The sequence below is a fragment of the Myotis daubentonii genome, chromosome 15 (assembly GCF_963259705.1).
Source record: "Myotis daubentonii chromosome 15, mMyoDau2.1, whole genome shotgun sequence".
Classification (NCBI taxonomy): domain Eukaryota; kingdom Metazoa; phylum Chordata; class Mammalia; order Chiroptera; family Vespertilionidae; genus Myotis; species Myotis daubentonii.
In genome coordinates, this window is record NC_081854.1 from 5,900,886 (window position 1) to 5,923,876 (window position 22,991).

At 47.4% G+C, this 22,991-nt stretch overlaps 2 protein-coding genes and 1 pseudogene across 2 annotated transcripts in view; 1 reads left to right on the forward strand and 2 right to left on the reverse strand.

Annotated features, from left to right (window-relative positions):
* LOC132216081 (oocyte zinc finger protein XlCOF6-like) overlaps positions 1-22,991 on the reverse strand; it is a 128,737-nt gene that overhangs the window by 60,161 nt on the left and 45,585 nt on the right. The gene's annotated exons all lie outside the window — the stretch shown is intronic.
* On the reverse strand, positions 5,397-7,616 carry LOC132216130 (zinc finger protein 211-like). The gene has a single exon (XM_059665235.1). It carries the CDS (start codon positions 7,492-7,494, stop codon positions 6,331-6,333), a length of 1,164 nt encoding a protein of 387 aa, XP_059521218.1. The 5' UTR covers positions 7,495-7,616; the 3' UTR covers positions 5,397-6,330.
* LOC132217165 (uroplakin-3a-like) lies at positions 19,863-20,867 on the forward strand (annotated as a pseudogene).

Genomic DNA, 22,991 nt, shown 5'->3' on the forward strand with positions numbered 1-22,991 from the left:
GTGCTCATCAGTAGATGAGTGGATTAAAAAACTGTGGTGCATCTACACAATGGACTACTACCCTGCTGTAAAAAAGGAGGAACTCTTACTATTTAAAACAGCATGGAGGGAACTGGAAAGCATTATGCTAAGCAAAATAAGCCACTCGGACAAAGATAAATATCACATGATCTCACTCATTTGTGGTTAATGTGGGGAAAAGGACACATATGTAATACAATATATATTACTTTAGCCAAAACCAGTTTGGCTTGGTGGACAGAGTGTCGGCCAATGTGTCCGCCTGTAGACTGAAGGATCCCGGGTTTGATTCCGGTCAAGGGCATGTACCTTGGTTGCAGGCAAATCTCCAGTAGGAGGTGTGCAGGAGGCAGCTGGTCGATGTTTCCCTCTCATCAATGTTTCTAACTCTCTATCCCTCTCTCTTCCTCTCTGTAAAAAATCAATAAAAATATATCTTTTTAAAAAAATACTTTATTGCTGCCCTAACTAGTTTAGCTCAGTGGATAGAGCATTGGCCTGGGGACTGATGAGCCGCAGGTTCAATTCTGGTCAAAGGCATGTACCTTAGTTGCGGCACATCCCCGGTGGGGGGTGTGCAGGAGGCAACTGATCGATGTATCTCATCAATGTTCCTGAGTCTCTATCCCTGTCCCTTCCTCTCTGTAAAAAATCAATAAAATTTATTTTAAAAAAATAGTTTATTGCTAAGGACTAGTAACAAGAATCTGAGCTTGCTAGAACCATGGTGGCACTATATCTGCTGAACGAAGGGTTGCTAAAAATATGGCATTTCTAGAAACGCCGGTGTGGGGGAGCGATAGCTGCATCTGCAAAGGGCAATTAAGCACAGGCAAAAATATGTGTTCCTGTATGTTGTAAGCAATTAATATATAAAATATACCAGGCAGTCAAAACAATCTTTAACCAAAAAATACAGTTAATAAACAGGATAAGGAAATAGATACAATTCTTCAAAAAATATAGGTACAAATGACCAACAGGAATATAGAAAATGCTTTCCTCACTGATCAAGGAGGAAACCATCAGGCTTCCAGCAACACTACCAACCACAAGTCCTTCCCTGTGAGTTTAGTGCAGCGGGGAGTATTGGACCTTCAGGAATAGAAGGGAGCAGTGGAAACAGACCAACCCTCCCCAGGACAGCAACTACCCAAGAAACAGGAAAAATCAAGCAGTACCACAGTCTACGTGGGAGGACAGAGCACACCCTAGGGCAGCTGTGGGCAAACTACTGCCCACGGGCCGCCCATTTGAAATGAATAAAACTACTGAAATAAAAGACCGTACCCTTTTATGTAACGATGTTTACTTTGGATTTATATTAGTTCACACAAACACTCCATCCATACTTTTGTTCTGGCCCTCCGGTCCAGTTTAAGAACCCATTGGGGCCCTGGAGTCAGAAAGTTTGCCCACCCCTGCCCTAGGGGATGGGACCTGGGAAACCAAAGAGCGAAGCCCAGGTCACTGGTGAAACTGAGGCTCTTACCCAGCGTGGATATAAGTTCAAAGTTCTCCAGCATCACATTCAGGTACAGCTGTCTCTGATCTTTGTCAAGGAGGCTCCATTCCTCCCTGGAGAAGTACAGGGCAATGTCCTCAAAGGTGACTCCAACCTGTCAGAATTGAGACAATTAAATGCAGAGCTGACTTTCTTAGAACCAGTAATTCTACTCCTTACACATATTTCCCGCTTCAACCTCCTCCAGGGCACCCGGTTAGTGTGGACACCAGGCCCTAATGCCAGTGCAGGCTGCTCTCTCATCACAGTCCCATTACTCACTATGATGGCCCTCAGCAGAGCAGCTGGGTTGGGTGGGAAGGATTGGGGGAGGGGAGGGGAGAGGGCAATGCCATTTAAGGTCTGGGCGATGTCTGCAGGGCCCCAGCCTTCCTGCCAAGCAACACCACTGCAGTCTCCTAGATCCTGCCCCCAAGACAAAGACAAGCGTGGGTTTATGCTTCATCTTTAAACCCCACACCAGGTCCGGGACCATCAGCTCCACTTCCTCCAGATGTGCACACCACTGGGTAATGTTCATCCCCTTCCCATGTTCAGACCCCAGGTTCACTCCCTCAGCTCTGCCCCCTTCCTGCTCCAATGCCACTGGATCTCGCTGGACTCACCCATGAACTTGGCATAGGGCGTGTGGAGAGCTTGTAGTCCAGCCGGATCCAGGACCACCCCAGGCCCCTGATGGATCCCACATCCGGGAAAGCCCCGAATGAGGCTGTGTCGTCCTCCCTGCAGCCTCTGCTCTTTCCGTCAATACTCACAGCCACATCCTCAGGGACCTTCAGAGAGGACCTTCACCCCTGTCCTCTCTGCCCTGCACTTGCTGTGTCCTCAGAAGCCACAACACTCCTGTCTCCCCTCCACCTTCCTCACGGTCCTCCACGCGGGACTGAGCTGCAGGACGGGACAGGCGCCCTCCCCAGGCTGTGGTGTCTGTGTGAGGAGGCAGTGAGGGCCTGGGGGACTCGAACTCACCTCAGCCGGTCTCCTCCGCGGGGGCGCCGCCATTGCACTCTGTGGGCGGAGCGGGGCGGGAGCGGCGGGAGTAGAAGCCGCTGCAGGAATGCCGGTCCCGCTCCTGGCCTTGGCGTGGGTCCTTGTGGCGATTCCGAGCTTCAATCCCAAGTGTGAGCTGTGAGCACCACTGGAGGCTCCCACCATGGGCTGTGAGGCGGGGAGCACCACTCTCCGGCCTTCTCCACGGGACTGTAAGACCAGAAACTCCTCACCACTTGAAACAAAGACCTGAGAAGGCAAAATCCCGCCAGAAAAACTACCGGTCCCGCCCTACAGAAGCGGCCAAAGGGGAATGCCTTTTCGGAGCTTCCATTGGCCTAGGCTGGTGGCATTCCTTGCATGGACTTCTGGGTAATGTAGTTTCTCCGAACCAAGTTAAGGAACCTGTATATTCTCAGTTGCATCCAGGACTGGATTTAGGTGCAAATAGCCCAAGAACACACCAAATATACTATGCCTCTTCGAGCGCCTACAGGGGAGGTCATTTCCGGGGCGAGTTTGTTTCTGGGGCACATGACTGGCTTCCTTTAGGGGCTGGTTTTGCATATCTTTCCTCAGGACCTGCTCATTCTGAATGGCAGGCATAGTTTCTTCATTCAGGACATTTGGCATGTGTCTCCTTCAGGTCCACTGTATCTTGCAGAGGTTGCTCAAGACCCTAACTCGCTGTAACCTGCCTTCATTGAATGTGCTGTACAACGTTAAGTCACAAAACAGGACACTCATACTGTAAAGGCATCTGCTTCTGATGCCATCTGAAGTGCAGCTCTGCCTGGCCTCACTGGGGATAAGATGGCCAAGAGACAGGTGAAAAAAATGCTCAAAGTGACTGATCATCAAAGAGATGAAAATTCAAACAACAAATAGGTATCAACTCACAACTGTCAAAATCGCAGCCATCAACAAGTCAACAAATGCAAAGTGCTGGCGAAGATGTAGTAAAAAGAGAACCCTAGTACACTGCTGGTAGGAATGAAAACTGGTGCAGCCATTATGGAAATTAGTATGGAGTTTTGCAAAAAAAATTAATATGGAAGTGCCATTTGATCCAGTGATTTCACTTGTAGGAATATATCCTGTGGGTAATCCCCTATTGTCTAGACTAGCAGAGAGGTGTGGACAAGGAGCCTGGAAGGCTGGTGACCCTTGAGCCCTGGGAAAAGTCAGAGTTATGTACCCACTGTTTACTCCAGTGAATGGTAGCTGAAGCAACTTTCCACTTATAGTCATGTAAATCCTTATTGACAAGATAGTCTGCCTGAGTGGAGGCCAGGGGATTGTCAAGGTAGGGGGGGGGGGGGGGGAGACACATATGTATTACTCTTTGTAATAATTTAAGCAATAAAAAAAAATTTTTAAAAAAGATAGTCTGCCTGTTTCTGGAACTTGCCTGCCTAAGGGCTATGGGTATATCCAAAATGAATAAAAAGATGGCAAGTCCTGAGCATAGGAGGAGCCCATTCTCTTGGGATGGGCTCTTGCCCTTTCCCCCCAACCCCCCGCAATGTTTAAATTATTATCTCTTGTCCATTCTCTTTCCTTTTAGTGCAGCCCCTCTTCCAGATCCTGAATCCTGAACCAGGAGGGAAGTGGGGGAAACACATCAAACATCCAAAGAAACCTGAAACAATCAGATAGAAAGTAACCACCCCTCTGTTCATAGCAGCACAATTTACAATAGCAAAGATCGGGAAAGAGCCCAAGTACCCATCAGTAGATGAGTGGATAAAAAACTGTGGTACAATGATACCATGGAATACCATGCAGCAGGAAAAATGAAGACTCTCTTACCCTTTCACACAGCACGGGGGGTACCTGGAGAGCATCATGCTGAGTGAAATAAGTCAGTCAGAGAAAGACAAGTACCACTAGATCTCACTCACATATAGTCTCATGAACAAGAAACTGATGAATGGTGTGGATTCAGAGACACGGAAGCATAGAAATTACTGCAGAACCTCAGAGGGACAGTAGGGGAGGAGGTAAAAAGAAACATCCTGGGGTAAACATTAAAGAACACGCACACAGACAATAAAAACAAAGTCACCTGAACTTTGAGCATCTTCTTTTATGTTTCTTTCTCCCTTTTCCGTTTCTTTCATCAGCAACATTCACTCTTTTCCTCAACAGAAACAATTAGATTATGACTTGTCTCCCATCAACTCAGCTTTTGGATGAATAACCAAAGATTTCTTGTCAACACTGTTTTTAAACAAGAAGCTATAAATGCATGAAGATTTCAAGGCTCCTCGATCCAAGATAAACGCTTCCAGTTCTCAGAGTTCAGGGTCAGGCAGGCGGCCTGGCTGCCCCAGGAGGGGTCTGTGCAGGGAGCGAGAGTCCCAGCTTGAGCTGCTCCTTTCTCTCAGGGCTGGATCACCTGTGGCACCGAGGAGCCCTGCCCTTGGCATTGGAGAGGAGTTTGTAAGCATGAGGACACTTCCTCCTACAGCAAGCGGCCTGAGTGGGACATACCAGGCAGGAGACCCAGGGGCTGTCGGGGGAGCTACCTGCAGCACCTCCTCTGGGCACCTCAGCCTTGGCGCTGGCCGGGACAGCACTGCTTTCCAGATGCGGAAAAAGGAACCCAGGAGGGACCATGTTTCCCTGGGAACGGGCACAGGCCGGGGTTGAAAAATTCCCCCGCATGCACGCAAGTCCTGGGTCAGGTCACCCCCTGGAACGGCTATAGCAGAGCCAGCCTTGGGGGAAGGGCGTGAGCATTTGCTGGCACCAGAGGCAGCTGCCTCCAGAGCTCTGGGCATCTCCCCAAGTCTCTGCCATGTTTTCCTTTGCTTCAATCCAAGACCCACTAACCAAGTCACCCAGCTGCTGGCAGTTTTCACCTTGATGACTTAGGCCAGTGATGGCGAACCTTTCGAGCTTGGCGTGTCAGCATTTTGAAAAACCCTAACTTAACTCTGGTGCTGTTTCACATATAGAAACTTCTTGATATTTGCAACCATAGTAAAACAAAGATTTAAATTTTTGATACTTATGTTATATATTTAAATGGCATTGAACAAAGAAAAGTCAACCAAAAAAAATGAGTTCGCGCGTCACCTCTGACACACGTGTCACAGATTCACCATCACTCACTTACGCACAAAAATAAAGTCAACATTAGCATGTAGGATAGTGTGTCCCTCAAAATGGCATTTCTTCTGCAACATTATGTTTACTGGCACCAAGAGTAATCAGTCCTATGTGGCAACTCGTGGCTGGGATACAAGTAAGAATAAGGGATGAGGTATTCCTATTTTCTTCAACAAATTAGACAACACAGTTAGCTTCCCTGGGCCCATGAAGATGGTGATTGGTGCCATCTGTTGGGACCTTATCGGATGCTATAATATAGGGGGAAATAGCTTCAGCAGCAGAAATATGCAGTGACATAGATCGGGCTGGACATTTCTGTTAGAAAGTGAAACATAGATACATATACTTCCAATATAAGAACAAAGAAATAGAACAGCAGAAACAGTTGCGGAGACGTTACATAATGTAGGTGATTATATGTATGAGATATAATTCAGACTAATGAGACTTCACTAATTTTCTTTTACAATTGTTAAGTCCTAAGTAAGAAACTACATTTCCTATACATCTAAAAACCTTATAACGTGGACTGTTTTGTACAGCGCTAATTTACAAATGAGACTGACAGATAACTCACATTAATTGCACTCAAAATACCTTTCTCCAGTGTCAGCTCTGTGATGACATTGAAGACCCTTGCTACTTGTAAAAGATTTCCCACATTCACTGCATTTCTAAGGCTGTTCTCCAGTGTGAACTCTCTGATGAGTACGAAGTTTACCACTACAGGTAAAAGATTTTCCACATTCACTGCATTTATAAGGCTTTTCTGTTGTGTGAACTCTCTGATGATATTGGAGACCACTGGGACTGGTATAACACTTTCCACAGTCACTGCATTTATAAGGATTTTCTGCTGTATGAAGTCTCTTATGATGACGAAGATCACTGTCCCAGGTAAAAGATTTCCCACATTCCCTGCATTTATAAGGCTTTTCTCCTGTATGAACCCTTTGATGACTACGAAGGTGCGTTTTCTTGATAAAAGCTTTCTCACACACACTGCATTTATAAGGCTTTTCTCCAGTGTGAACTCTCTGATGATAACGTAGTTGAGAGTTAGTGGTAAAAGATTTCCCACATTGACTACATTGATAAGGCTTTTCTCCTGTGTGAATTCTCTGATGATACTGGAGACCAAGGGGTCTGGTGAAAGATTTCCCACATTCACTGCATTTATAAGAATTTTCTCCAGTGTGAACTCTCTGGTGATAATGAAGGTGAGAGTCAGTTGTAAAAGATTTCCCACATTCAGAGCACACAAAACATCGATTTGTAACACCCTTTGTCTGAATAACCATGCCGGTGCAACTAATGTCTTTCTTACATTCTTTTCTGGTGTTACAAATTTCTCTCCATTGAAACATCATCCCATGTGTGGAAATAGCATTAGGACTGTCCCTGATCGGAGTAGCCTTTAGGTGGAGATATCCTGACCCAGTCAGTACACCCTGCCCAACCTTGCCACAGGTGGAACGATTCTCGGACACATTGAAACTGCAGCTGTTTGCAACTGAGATCCTCCTCAACCCTCTATTGAAATTCTTCTCTCTCACATGCTGCTGGTGAAATTTTACAGTGAAATAAAATCGTTTTGCACATGCCCCACACCTCAACATTATCTGTGTGTGTTGTGTTCCCTGCTTCTCCATCACGTGGAAAATATTTTCCAAGACTAGCCCACAACTCTCACAGGGGTGGCTCTTCTGGGAAGACAAGGCTACCTTGGGCTTCCTTGCCTGTGACACTCTTACAGAAACCTTCTGTTTTGTCGGTGCCTCCACATTCTCTGCTCCACAGCAGCAACCTGTATAAAAGGAAATACTGGTGAAGTACATGTTGATCTTATGAAAACAGAGTATCTTCACCACGAATGTTTATCTGTCATGACTACGCATGATTCCATGGAAAGCTTTTCAAGGTGAGTGAGTTAGACACTGAGGAAATTGCTGTTGTAAATAATGTGGCCCGAAAAGTGAGTTGATGATGGAAATCTCATCAACAGAGGGACTGAAGCACAGGAGTTCATACAAAGAAGAGAGGAAGGCTCTACTCACTGTTCTTGCACAAACGGCTTCCTCTAGGACAGTGGTTCTCAACCTTGGCTGTACATTAGGATTACCTGGGAATCTTTTTAAAATCCTGATTTCTGAGCCTCATCCTCCAGAAATTCTGTTTGTTACTAGTGTTGTGGCCCCACCCCATCACAAAGAAACAGAATTTCTGGGGGATGAGGCCCAGAAATCAGGATGTTAAAAAGATTCCCAGGTGATTCTAATGTGCAGCCAAGGTTGAGAACCACTGCTCTAGGACCTTACATTCTGACCATGTGAGTCTGTGTGGAATAATTTCAAGCTGCTCAAAGCCATAAAAATTAATTGTATTAGAGCACAGGATATACAACATCAATATAACATGTCTGCTCTGCAAGGTGCTGCAGGCATGGACCAACGTTGGTACAGAGTAAAGAGAGACCTGTGGACAGAACCTAGACACAGAACGTAGACACAGAACCTAGAGGCAGAACCTAGCGAGAGAAGCTGGCTGAAGAACCTAGAGAAAGAACCTGGCTATGGAACCCGGATAGAACATTGCAAGAGAACCTGACTAGAACCTGGTGAAGAACCTGGCTGGAGAACCTAGCAAGAGAACATGGACACAGAACCTGGCTGGAGATCCTAACCAGAACTTGCCTAGAGATTCTGGCTAGGCTTCTGATCAACTGAACGCTGTCTCCGTGTCATTCCTTATTCGCAGACTCTGTCCACACCTTGGGAGACCCCTGGACCTGCTGGGGTTGGACCCCAGCACCCAGGGAATTGGGCCAAGAGGTGCAGGGACCACTCCACAGAGCCAATACAGTTCCGCCGAAACAGCGCTGCAGGAAAATACCCGTCGCTGCTTGTTCCAAACTCCATGGTCAACCTCGCCATTCCTGGTAGGTCAGGAGGTGCTCAATGCAGGAGAGTTTAAAGACCTGGACCCTAAAGGCAGACAGAGCCCATGCCTACAAGGCTGGGGCAAGGACTCAGCTACATGTAAAAGATATGCACCATCTTTTGAGCATTTAGTACATGTCTCATGTAATATTTACAAGTTCTTAAGTCGGCTATTACTATCCCAATTTTACAGATGATCAATTTGAAGCTTAAAGAGGCTAAGTCAGTTGCCTCATATCAATCAGACCATCCTCTTCGTGGCCTTATTTCACCAAAGCCCCCAAAAGGCACACCATGGGCCGCACAGCTCACCTGCCTGCCAGAGCAGCCCCGTCGGGTAGCACTTTCGGCGACGCCTGGCATGTTTCCCAGCCAGGCTGTCCAGCAATAGCCACCAGCCACGTGTGGCCACCAAGCTCTGGAAGGTGGCTAACGTGACTATGAAATTAAATTTATTCTTTTATTTCAAAAATAAAAACAAAAAAAAAAAAGAGAGACCTGTGAAAGAGGCAGAGGTACAAAGTCCGGAGAGGTTAAGGTTATCTGTGAACTGGGAATCTAAGTAGAAATAATTAAAATTAGAACTGAAGAGTAGGCAAAGTATCAACTATAAGCACAAACACGCATAACTGGGTGAGGAATGGGCAACTGTAACAAAACACTGGCTTTCTAGCTATGAATGTAACAAAGGCCTGTCGTGAATTCCTCCCCAATGACCCTTCCCCAGAGAAAGACCGCCGGGGGGTCCACTGTGTCATTCATAAAGTCATATTTCTTCTGTGATGCACAAATGATTCTTCCCCTTGAATCCCATTTGAGCCATTGCATGGGATAAATGATGCAAATTGTCAAAAAAAGAGAAAAGGTGGATGGACAACGCTGTGGTCAACAAAGGACAAATGAGGTCACAGTCTAAAGACCTATGTGAGTGACATCACTAAGTGGCAGGATCAGAGAGATGAGCTTCTTCCCCCTTCCCAGTGCAAGTGGACAGCTTTCCATGAACAAAAACCCATAGGAAATGGGAATAAGAGTACCATGAAGACAAACAGTATTACAGACACAAATAGAGGAGAACTGTACAGAAAGGATGACTGGAAAGACTCGGTGAACAAATATATTTGAAGATACCTACAGTCAAAAACGAGGGTCAGAGTTACCTCTAGCAGCCACTGCGCTTCTGCTATCATTGATCCTAGTGTCTGGTTCTACAACAAAATCTGGAAATTAGTGTGTTTAAAAACCACAGAATGCTTTGGGAGTATGGCTCAATTGGTTTGAGCATCGTCCTGAGTACCAAAGGGTTGAGGATTCAATTCCCAGTCAAGGTGCATAACAGTATGTGGGTTCCATTTCCAGTTAGCTTGGGTACAGAAGGAAGCCGATTGATGTTTCTCCCTGACTCTGAGGTTTCTCTCTCTCTCTCTCCATCTCATCCTCTCTATCTGAAAGCAATAATAAATACATAAATAAGAATTTCAATTTTTTGGTGTGATGGTAAATGGGATTGCTTTTTTAGTCTCCCTTTCTGTAAGTTCTCTATTGGTGTATAGAGATGCCATAGATTTCTTGGCGTTAATTTTGTAAACTGCTACCTTGACGAATTCATTTATTACATCTAACAGTTTTTTGATGGAGTCTTTAGGATTTTTTATCATGTACAATATCATCTCATCTGCGCATAAGGACAGTTTTATTTCTTCTTTTCCAATTTGGATGCCTTTTATTTCTTCTTCTTGTCTAATCGCAATGGCTAATACTTCCAGTACTATGTCGTACAGGAGTGGTGAGAGTGGGCATCATTGTGTTGTTCCTGTACTTAAGGGAAATGGTTTTAGTTTTTACCCATTGAGTATGATGTTGGCTGTGGGTTTGTCATATATGGCTTTTATTATGTTGAGGTATGATGCTTCTATTCCCACCTTGCTAAGAGTTTTTATTAAAAATCGGTGTTGGATTTTATCAAATGATTTTTCTGCATCAATTGATATGACTATGTGATTTTCATCTCCCAATCTGTGTATGTGATGTATCATGTTTATCAATTTGAGGATATTGTACCAACCCTGCACCCCTGGGATTAAATCCTATTGGTCATGGTGTATGATCTTTCTGATGTACTGCTGGAACCAATTTGCAAAGTCCAGGTCACTGGTGACAGTGAGGGTCTTACCCAGGGAGGACAGAAGTTCAAAGTTCTCTAGCATCACATTCAGGTATAGCTGTCTCTGACCCTCATCAAGGAGGCTCCATTCCTCCCTGGAGAAGTACAGGGCAATGTCTTCAAAGGTGACCCCAACCTGTCAGAATTGAGACAATTGAAACCAGAGTTGTCCCTCCCAGAACCAATAATTCTACTCCTTACACACCTTCCCCACCCTCAACCTCCTCCAGGGCCCCTGGTAGGTATGGACACCAGGCTCTAATGCCAGTGCAGGCTGCTCTCTCATCACAGTCAGATTACTGACTGGGATGGCCCCCAGCAGAGCAGCCTGATTGGGTGGGAAGGGAGGATATACAATAATGCCATTTAAGGTCTGGGCAATGTCTGCAGGGCCCCAGCCTTCCTGCCAAGCAACACCACTGCAGTCTCCTAGATCCTGCCGCCAAGGCAAAGCCAAGCGTGGGTTCATGCTTCGCCTTTAAGTCCCCACACCAGTTCACGGGACCATCAGCTGACACTTCCTCCAGATGTGCACACCACTGGGTAATGTTCATTCCCTTCCCATGATCAGACCCTGGTTCACTCCCCAGCTCTGCCTCCTTCCTGCTCCAATGCCACTGGATCTCGCTGGACTCACCCATGAACTTGGCATATGGCGTGTAGAGAGCTTGGAGTCCAGCCGGATCCAGGACCACCCCAGGCCCTGGATGGACCCACAGCCGGGAAAGCCCCAAATGAGGCTGTGACGTCTTCCCTGCAGCCTCTGATCTTTCCGTCAATACTCACAGCCACATCCTCAGGGACCTTCAGATGCAAGTCACCCCCGTCCTCTCTGCCCTGCACTTGCTGTGCCCTCAGAAGCCACAACACTCCTCTCTCCCCTCCACCTCCCTCACTGTCCTCCACGCAGGACTGAGCTGCAGGACGGGACAGGCGCCCTCCCCAGGCTGTGGTGTCTGTGTGAGGAGGCGGTGAGGGCCTGGGGGACTCAACTCACCTCAGCCCATCTCCTCCGCATGGATGGAGCGTCGGCTTGAGTACTGAAGGGTCCCGGGTTCAATTCCGGTCAGGGGCATGTACCTGGGTTGCGGGCACATCCCCAGTGGGAGATGTGCAGGAGGCAGCTAATCGATGTTTCTCTCTCATCAATGTTTCTAGCTCTCTATCTCTCTCCCTTCCTCTCTGTAAAAAAATCAATAAAAAATATTAAAAAAAAAAAGAAAAGAAAAAAAGAAATGAAATGAAATCTAGAGAATGGAAGGAAATACTCCCAAATCATATGAGGAAATCACTTGGAGGGATTGTGGATTTTGTTCTGATCAGCACAATAATGAGTATATTGCAAATATAGACAGAAATTCACACAAATAAGTGGAGTTCTCAAAGAATAATAAAGGTATGTGAACACTATACTGCAGGCTAATAATGCAACGATTGTGTCTCAAAAGCAAACTTGAGATAACTTCATTAAAAATACTTTATTGCGCCGAAACCGGTTTGGCTCAGTGGATGGAGCGTCGGCCTGCGGACTGAAAGGTCCCGGGTTCTATTCCAGTCAAGGGCATGTACCTGGGTTGCAGTCACATCCCCAGTGGGAGATGTGCAGGAGGCAGCTGATCGATGTTTCTCTCTCATCGATGTTTCTAACTCTCTATCTCTCTCCCTTCCTCTCTGCAGAAAATCAATTAAAATATATATATAAAAAAATACTTTATTGCTAAGCACTAGTAATAAGCATCTGAGCTTTCAGGAAAAATGGTTGCACTAGACTGCTGAATGCACTGTTTTCAAAATTATGGACTTTGTAGAAAAGTGGGCCTGGGAGAGCAATATCTGAGAAGCACAATTAAGCACATGCAAATATATGTGTTCTGCATGTAATAAGCAATCTATCCTATCTAATAAAAGAGAAACATGGTAATTGGTGTACGACCGCTACCGTTCCCATTGGCTAATCAGCGAGATATGCAAATTAACTGTCGGCCAAGATGGCGGCCGGCAGCCAGGTAGCTTGAAACTAACATGAGGCTTGCTTGCTTCAGTGATGGAGGACTCCAACCTTCCCTGCCTGCTTGGCCTGCCTCTGAGCCTGCAGTCTGAAACACTGTAACAAATATAGAAGATAAACAAAACCCCAGAAACCACCTTTCAGTGAGCTGGGATCTCAGAGCTGGAGTTGATACAGTGTCTCGATTATAGAACCCAGCAGAGGCCTCAGAGCTGGAGCCAGAGCTAAAGCTGGCCCAGAATAAAAAAAGAAAAAAAAAGAAAAAAAGGAGCAGTTGGGAGCTTCAGTCACCTGCGAGCCTGAAAACAGCCCTCAGCCCCTCACCCAGACTGGCCAGGCACCCCAGTGGGGACCCCCACCCTGAAGGGTGTGTGACCAGCTGCAAACAGCCATCAGCCCCTCACCCAGGCTGGCCAGGCACCCCAGTGGGGACCCCCACCCTGGTCCAGGACACCCTTCAGGGCAAACCAGCCAGCCCCAGCCATGCACCAGGCCTCTATCCTATATAGTAAAATGGTAATATGCCTCCCAGCACCAGGATCAGCGGAGCCGCGAGGCCTCCCAGCACCGGGATCAGCGTGACAGGGGGCAGCGCCCAAACCCCCTGATTGCTCTGCGGCTCTGTGTGTGACAGGGTGCGGCGCCCCAACCCCCTGATCGCCCTGCGGCTCTGTGTGTGACAGGGTGCGGCGCCCCAACCACCCCCCCGCCCCCGCCACAGGCCCTGCTCTGTGTGTGACGGGGTAGAGCCATAACCTCCCCATCCGCCCTGCCCTGAGTGTGAGAGTGGCGGCACCCCAACCCCCTGATTGGCCCTGCTCTGTGGGTGATAGAGGGCAGCGCCCCAACCCCCTGATCCGCCGTGCTCTGTGTGTGACAGGGGGCGGTGCCCCAACTCCCCTATCGGCCCTACTCTGTGAGTGACAGGGGGGAGCTCCTCAACCCCCTGATGGGCCCTGCTCTGTGCATGACAGGGGGGAGCTCCCCAACCCCCTGATCACCCTGCTCTGTGTGTGACAGGGTAAGGAGTCCCAACCCCCCTGATGGGCCCTGCTCTGTGCGTGACAGGGGGTAGCGCCCCAACCCCCTGATCGGCCCTGCTCTGTGCGTGACAGGGGGTGGCGCCGCAACCTCCCCATCAACCCTGCCTTGAGTGTGACAGGGGGCAGTACCCCAACCCCCCAATTGGCCCTACCCTGAGCGTGACTGAGGGTGGCATTGCAACCTCCCAATCCGCCCTGCTCTGTGCATGACAGGGGCGGCGCCCCAACTCTCCAATCAGCCCTGCTCTGAGCCCAACCAGGGGCTGCACCTAGGGATTGGGCCTGCCCTCTGCCACCCGGGAGCAGGCCTAAGCCAGCAGGTCGTTATCTCCCGAGGGGTCCCAGACTGCAAGAGGGCACAGGCCAGGCTGAGGGACCCCCCTTCCCCCCGAGTGCACAAATTTTTGTGCACTGAGCCTCCAGTAGATATATAAAAGCATAAGCGACCACCCAACCGTTAAACCGGTAGGTTTGTCACAAATTGACCACCAGGGGGCAGACGCTCAAAGCACAGGCATGGAAACACGGAACAGACTAAGGAATGTCGGAGGGAAGTGGGGAGAGGGGAGAGCAGGAAGAGATTAACCAAACATCTTATATGTATAGTAGAGGCCAAGTGCACAAATTCCTGCACTGGTAAGGTCCCTCGGCCTGGCCTATGGGGATCGGGCCAAAATCGACAGTCCAACATCAACCAAGGATTGCGAGAGGGGGCAGGACAGGCCAAGGACCCCACCAGTGCACAAATCCGTGCATCAGGCCTCCAGTTAATATATAAAATTTACAAGGTAATCAAAAGAATCTTTAACCAAAAAATACAGTTAATAAACAGGATAAGGATGTACAGACAATTCTTCAATAAATATGTATATATGACCAACAGGAATACAGAAAATGCTTTCCTCACTGATCAAGTTAGAGTCCCTTAGGCTTCCTGCAACACTACCAACCACAAGTCCTTCCCTGTGAGTTTAGAACAGCAACAGTGGGAGTATTGGAACTTCAGGAATAGAAGGGAGCAGTGGAAACAGACCAACCCTCCCCAGGAGAGCAACTACCCAGGAAACTGGAAAAATCAAGAAGTACCACAGTCTACGTGGGAGGACAGAGCACACCTGGATGGGGCCTGGGAGATCGCAAACCAAGTCCAGGTCACTGATGAGAGTGAGGGTCTTACCCAGGGAGGATAGAAGTCCAAAGTTCTCCAGCATCACATTCAGGTACAGCTGTCTCTGACCCTCATCAAGGAGGCTCCATTCCTCCCTGGAGAAGTACAGGGCAATGTCCGCAAAGGTGACCCCAACCTGTCAGAATTGAGACAATTGAAACCAGAGCTGCCTTTCTGAGAACCAGTAATTCTACTCCTTACACACCTTCCCCACCCTCAACCTCCTCTGGGACCCCTGGTTACTGTGGACACCAGGCCCTAATGCCAGTGCAGGCTGCTGTTTCATCACAGTCCCATTACTCATTGTGATGGCCCTCAGCAGAGCAGCCTGATTGGGTGGGAAGAACTGGGGGAGGGGAGGGTAGAGGGCAATGCCATTTAAGGTCTGGGCGATGCCTGCAGGGCCCCAGCCTTCCTGCCAAGCAACACCACTGCAGTCTCCTAGATCCTGCTTCCAACACAAAGCCAAGCGTCGGTTTATGCTTCACCTTTAAGTCCCCACAGCAGGTCCCAGGAACCATCAGCTCACACTTCCTCCAGATGTGCACACCACTGGGTAATGTTCATCCCCTTCCCATGTTCAGACCCAGGTTCACTCCCTCAGCTCTGCCCCCTTCCTGCTCCAATGCCACTGGATCTCGCTGGACTCACCCATGAACTTGGCATATGGCGTGTAGAGAGCTTGTAGTCCAGCCGGATCCAGGACCACCCCAGGCCGATGATGGACCCACAGCCAGGAAAGCCCCGAATGAGTCTGTCCGTCCTCCCTGCAGCCTCTGATCTTTCCGTCAATACTCACAGCCACATCCTCAGGGACCTTCAGATGCCAGTCACCCCCGTCCTCTCTGCCCTGCACTTGCTGTGCCCTCAGAAGCCACAACACTCCTCTCTCCCCTCCGCCTTCCTCACGGTCCTCCACGCGGGACTGAGCTGCAGGACGGGACAGGCGCCCTCCCCAGGCTGTGGTGTCTGTGTGAGGAGGCGGTGAGGGCCTGGGGGTCTCGAACTCACCTCAGCCCGTCTCCTCAGCGGGGGCGCCGCCATTGCCCTCTGTGGGCTGAGCCGGGCGGGAGTAGAAGCCGCTGCAGGAATGGCGGTCCCTGTCCCGGCCCTGGCGTGGATCCGTGCGGCGACTCTGAGCTTCAATCCCACGTGGGACCTGTGAGCACCACTGGAGGCTCCCACCATTGGCTGTGAGGCGGGGAGCACCACTGTCCGGCCTCCTCCACAAGCCTGTGGATTAGGGAAACCTCACCGCCCGACACAAAAACCTGAGAAGACAAAAATCCCGCCACAAGGACTGTCGGTCCGGCCCTACAGAAGCGGACAAAGGGAAATGCCTTTTCGGAGCCTCCATTGGCTCAGCCTGGTGGCATTCCTTGCATGGACTTCTGGGTAATGTAGTTTCTCTGTTCCAAGGCCAGGAACCTGTATCTTCTCAGTGGGCATCCAGGACTGGATTTAGGGGCAAATTGCCAAGTACACTAAGCGTCCTCGAGCGCCTTCAGGGGAGGTGATTTCCGTGGCGAGTTTGTTTCTGGTGCACATGACTGGCTTCCTTTAGCGGCTGGTTTTGCATATCTTTCTTCAGGACCTGCTCATTCTGAATGGCAGGCATTGCTTCTTCATTCAGGACATTTGGCATGTGTCTCCGTCAGGTCCACTGTAACTTGCAGAGGTTGCTCAAGTCTCTAACTCGCTGTAACCTGCCTCCATTGAATGCATCATAGAAAGTTAATGGCACAAAACAGACATTCATACTTTAAAGGTTCTGCTTCTGATGCCATCCGAAGTGTCAGCTCTGCCTGGGCTGCACTGGGGGTAAGATGGCCAAGAGACAGGTGAATAAATGCTCAAAGTTACTGATCATGAGAGAGATGCAAATTGAAACAACCATTAGGTATCACCTCACAACTTTCAAAATGGTGACCATCAACAAGTCAACAAATGGCAAGTGCTGGCGAGGATGTAGAAAAAAGGGAACCCTAGTACACTGCTGTTTGGAATGCAAACGGGTGCAGCCATTATGGAAATCAGTATGGAGTTTTTTCAAAAAATTTAACATGGAATTGCCATTTGATCCAGTGGTTCCACTTCTAGGATTATATTCCAAGATACCTGAAACAATCTGATGGAAGTGATGCACCCCTCCATTCATAGCAGCTCACTTTGCAATAGTAAAGATTTGGAAACAGACCAAGTACCCATCAGTAGATGAGTGGATACAAAGCTGTGTACATTTATACCATGGAATACGAAGCAGCAGTAAAAAGGAGGAATCTCTTATCCTTTCACACAGTATGGAAGGACCTGGAGAGCACCATACTAAGTGAAATAAGTCAGTCAGAGAAAGACAGTATCACTTGATCTCACTCATATACAGAATGTAATAAAAAAACAACATGATTAATGCAGTGAATTCAGAGACATGGAAACATGGAATGGAGTTTGGAATCTCATACAGGAAATCGCGGGATGGTAAAAAAAAAAAAAAAAAAGGAAAAACATCCTCTTGCGAGGATTAATCATGTGCAGGCTTGATGCCTGTGTGCACACGCACGCACACACACACACACACACACACACACACAGTAAACACAAAGTTACCTGAGCCTTGACCATTTTCTTCTGTTCTCTGAAAGCAGTGGGAAAGATCTAGCTCTCTGTGATCTGGGTCTGCTCTACATTTGTGTTTATAAATCTGTCTTCAGTCAATTGTGTCTGTGGAAATGCTGATTCCCCTGCATATAACGTCCTCTTGCTTCACATGAGTCTATAGCTTTTGGTGTTGTTGTAAGAAATCTCCAAACCTGTGGAGAATTTTTCTCAGTTTACTTGACACAAGCCTGTGACATTGCCAGGAAGCAAAATAACAAAAGATTGAGTTGGGAGAATGGTAGTTTTGCACCTATTTTATACATTACACTAAAAGTAGAAAACATAAGAAGGTGACATGAAATTCACTGGTGATAAATTAGAGGGGGGGGAGTTAAGGAAGGAAAATTCTGGGAGTTGTTAAAAAGTAAAAAACAAAAAACTAGACATAATCTTCTTTTTAAATGTTATAGAATAGTTAACACTTCATATTTAACAGAATAACAATAATTGGTTCTCTGTGGTCTTCTGTGTTGGGAGATTGTGCCCTTAAAATTCTGTAAAACGGAAATTTCCCAGAAAATCCAAAGGTATGTTATCCCAGATGCAAAACAAAATAGCCAGGCTCAATAAGGTAAAAATTGACCTTTGCAAAACAAAACAAAAAACAAGGCTAGGACATAACTACCCCTGTGGCTTACTTTTCCTTGGAAAGTTTTAACTTCAAACCATCTTATATGGTTAATTTTGGCCTGTGAGTTCGTAAGATTGGCCATGGCATGCCAGGATCCCTGAGCTTACTAGGTTTAGTATGTGCCATCATTTTTGTCCAAAACCGGGGTGTTAGAAGTTGTTGGTTTAGGCTTAACCGGTTTGGCTCAGTGGATAGAGCATCAGCCTGTGGACTGAAGGGTGCCAGGTTCCATTCTGTTCAAGGGCATATACCTTGGTTGTGGACATATCCCCAGTAGGGGGTGTGGAGGAGGAGCTGATCAATGTTTTAAGTGTCTATCCCTCTCCCTTCCTCTCTGTAAGAAATCAAGAATATAAAAAAAATTAAAAAAAAACTTGTCGGCTGAGGAGAAAATTCTACGAGTGGTTTGTATACTGGCGGACCCCTTATTCACATCCTCCTTAACAGAAAGCCCCCATATTGCTGGTGTCCCTTTTTTTGTCTCCTAGAAGTAGTTAAGCTTCAGGTCAATAAAGCCTTGGGTTCTAAATGTGGAGGAGGTATTTGTAAGGACAAGAAAGAGGTCTTTCTTTTTCTTTGCTGTGGCCTTTCACAATTTATGGGAAGCACCTGCTAATTAAACCCCAAGATTGTTGGCTCCTCTAATTCAACACCTGTGTTCAAACCTATGCACAAGATTAGTTACCTTCAAGGCTACATTCTTGCTACCCTTCCTCCCTGCTGTTGTCACACTTCAGAGATAATTCCCACCAAGGAGTTTCTAGTTAGTAGAATGTTTCCTTCCCTCTGCTCCTTCAAAAAAGCCTCTTTTAAACTCTTCATAAGGTTTTCTCTAGTCATATATGGGTCACGTTTCCTTTTACAGTTTGAATGACATGTCTTACATCCATTCCTTCAGGGATACTTTTTCTGAGGTGCTAAAGCCTTACTTCTATGTCGGATGTGATCCCAAACTTCTTACCATCTGTGCTTTAAGAGATTAGGAAGGATGAACTGTTACTTTGGTTCATTTTCTTCCTGTGACTTATAAGCAGTAGGTAGAATTTTTTTAATTATAATTTTATTGTTACTTTATTTTTTAATATATTTTTATAGAAGTCAGAGGGAGAAGGGGTAGAGGGATAGAAACATCAGTGATGAGAGAGAGAATCATTGATTGGCTGCCTCCTGCACACTCTCTACTCTGGATCCATTCCCCAACCGAGGCATGTGCTTTTAACTGAATTGAACCCAGAATCCTTCAGTCCACAGGATGAAGCTCTATCCATTGAGGTAAACCAGCTGGACCTTATTTTTACTTTATATATATATAGTTGAAAGTATTACCTGGTTTTTGTGGGTAGAATTTTATATACAGATATCAGTGATCTAGCATCAAAATTTTTTTTTTTTGCTTGTGTTGATTTTTAGAGAGGGAAACATCAGTGTGAGAGGGCACCATTGATTGGCTGCCTCCAGAATGCACCTATGCCGTGACTCAGAATCGAACCTGCCCACCCTTTGTGTTCATGGTAGAATTCTCCAACTAACTGAGCCACACTGGCCAGGGTTAGCACCAATATTTTATAAAAAACACTTCTGTGAAGACACGCGGAGTTCGTCCGCTGGACCGGCCGCCCCGCTCCTTCGTGTCTCGTCCCGGGCGATGCCTTCGCTCTGGGCCTGGCCGGCCCTCGGCTGCCTGCGCTTGTGCCTGGCCTTGGCCCTCCAGCCCCAGCTGGCCAGTGTGACCTTTGCTACCAACAACCCCACCCTGAGCACCGTGGCCCTGGAGAAACCTTTCTGCATGTTTGACAGCGCAGAGGCCCTCAACGGCACCTAGGAAATCTACCTCTACGTCCTGCTCCACTCGGCCAGCTCCAGAAACACCTCCGTGTAGGACGGCACCAACACCCCACTCAGCTCCACGTTCCAGCAGACGACAGGAGGGAGGACGGGCCAAAACAAGGCCACGGTCTGTGAGCTGACCCCCTGCAGCGACCTGCCCAGTTTGGACGCCGTGGGGGATATGGACCGGGCCTCGGAGATCCTGAATGCATACCTGATCAGGGTGGGCGACAATGGGACCTGCCTGTTGGACCCTAAGTTCCAGGGCCTCTGCAACCCGTCCCTGTCGGTGGCCACGGAATACAGGTTCAAGTACGTCCTCGGGCTTGGTGCAGGAACAGACCCTGTGGTCGGACCCCATCCGAACCAACTCGATCACCCCGTACTTGCCGATTGTCACGTGGCCCGTTCGGCTGAGCGGGGGCATGATCATCATCACATCCATCCTGGGCTTTGCTGGTGCCATCATCCTGAGCCTCGTGGACATGGGTGGTTCTGACGGGGAAATCACACACGACTCCCAGATCACACAGGAGGCTGCCCCCAAGTCCCTGGGCACTTCGGAGCCTTCCTACACCGCTGTGAATCAGGGGCTGCAGCTGGACAGGGTTGAGGTGTATGGCGGCAAGCTCCCGGACTGTGCCCCGGCGGGTCCTGCACAGCAGCCTCAGGGCTCCATGCAGCAGGGCTCACATCTGGCCCCAACCACGGTGGAGCAGGGCCAGGGGTCCAACTGCAAGAGCAATTTTGATAAATTCTTCCCAAGAATTTGAGTTCAAGAAATATTTACAGAAAACAAAACAAAACAAAACACTTCTGTGATTTGAATACTTGTTTTGTCTTTCTCTTCCCTCCTCTGCGCGCCCCCCCCCCCCCCCGCCATTTTTCAAGAGCAAGGTGTGTGGGAACAAATGGAGTTGTGGAGAATTTGGAATATTGATTGGTCAATTCTTTCTGAAGTGCTTCTGAAATTTTGGATTAGAATGTTCATTACAGGGCACAGTTCAATAAAGTTTTTGTATATCTAAAAAAAAATTTACTCATTATACCTTTTCAAAAATGGTTCAAGATAAAACCAATGTACCTTCACCTATTTTGGAACAACAGGTTTTTCAACTCTATATTCAATCCACATTCTTATGGCCTCTGGGTGAGAGTGTCATCTCTGTGACAGAAAATGTAACAAACAATGAAGAACTTTCACCCAAACCGACTGGAATGCTGACTCGTCACAAAAGCCACATCTCCGGCCTAAAGACACCCTTTGGTTTCCTCTTAGTTTTGCTGCCAGAGCACCAATAGCTCTGATGGGAACATCTAAGAGAATACAGGAAGCCACAAAACCTCTTGATTATAACCAATGACAATGACTGTTCCACAGAAGATACACAAGCCTGGAGTCCCTCAGATCTGTACACACCTCTCCTGTAGTTTTTTCCTCAAATTTCTTGGTTTAGGTATAGATGAAGACCATTCCTTCTAATGGAATTAGGGCAGTGTTTCTGCAGTGAAGGAGTTCCCCTCACTGCGATGGTCCTCCAACCAGTGCACATCACCCATGGAATTGAAGGCATTACGGCACATGGTCCTATGCAACACCTGGGGAAAGGAATCCCTTCAAATGTCTTAGCATCCTTTGAAAACAAGAAAAAAATTCACGCTCCTCCCAGACATACTCCAGTGTGAACTATCTGGTGAGCACAAAGGGCAGTTATCCAGGTAAAAGATTACCCACATTCACTGCATTTATAAGGCTTTACTCCACTGTGAACTCTCTGATGATGACAGAGCCTGTTTCTCAAGGTAAAAGATTTCCCACATTCACTGCATTGACAAGGCTTTTCTCCTGTGTGAACTCTCTGATGATATTGGAGAAGAATGCTCTTTGTAAAATACTTACCACACTCATTGCATTTAAAAGGCTTTTTCCTGTGTGAAACATCTGATGACAATGAAGCGCAGTGCTACTGGTAAAAGATTTCACACATTCACTGCACTTATAAGGCTTTTCTCCTGTATGAACTCTCCGATGATATTGGAGTCCCGTGGTACTTGTAAAGTTTTTCCACATTCAGTGCATTGATAAGGCTTTGCTCCTGTATGAACTCTCTAATGATATTGGAGACCAAAGTACCTTGTAAAAGATTTCCCACGGCTTGTGTAGCCCGCCCCCATCCAAGGAACAGCAGCCTCCTGATCACCACACCCTCTGTCTGAGGAACAGCAGCTGTGTGTGAAGCTTCCCCCTACCAGCCAGAGGAACCACCACAACTGTGACCAGCACCCACCAGAGGAGCTGCTACCAACTGAGGAGCAGCTGCTACCACAACTGCCCGAGGAGCAACCGCAGCCCGAGGAGCCACTGCCACCCAAGGAGCAGCCACTGAACGACTCAACATCTAGATAAGGCGGTGCGATCAAACATGGGTAGACAAAGAAACCCCCAAAGGAAAGAAAAGGAGAACTTGCCAGAAAAGCAGTGAAGTGATACAGAGGCATGCAACATGACAGAAAAAGAATTCAGATTAAGGGTCCTAGAGTGCATAAACTGAATGGAGGAAAAAATCAACAACTTATGCAAGAAGCAAGAAGAAACAGATGAAAAAAATCAATAAATTATATAAGAACCAAGAAGAAATGAAGAGTGATATAGCTGCAATAAAAAACACCATTGAAAGTTTCAACAGTAGACTAGGAGAAGCAGAGGACCGAATTAGCGAATTAGAAGACAGGGAAACAAAACACACCAAACTGAACAGCAATTGGAGAAAAAAATTAAAAGACAGGAGGAGAGCCTAAGGGAGCTATGGGACAACATGAAACGAAACAACATATGGATAATAGGGGTGCCAGAACAACAGAAAGCAGAACAAGGGTTAGAAAACCTATTTGAAGAA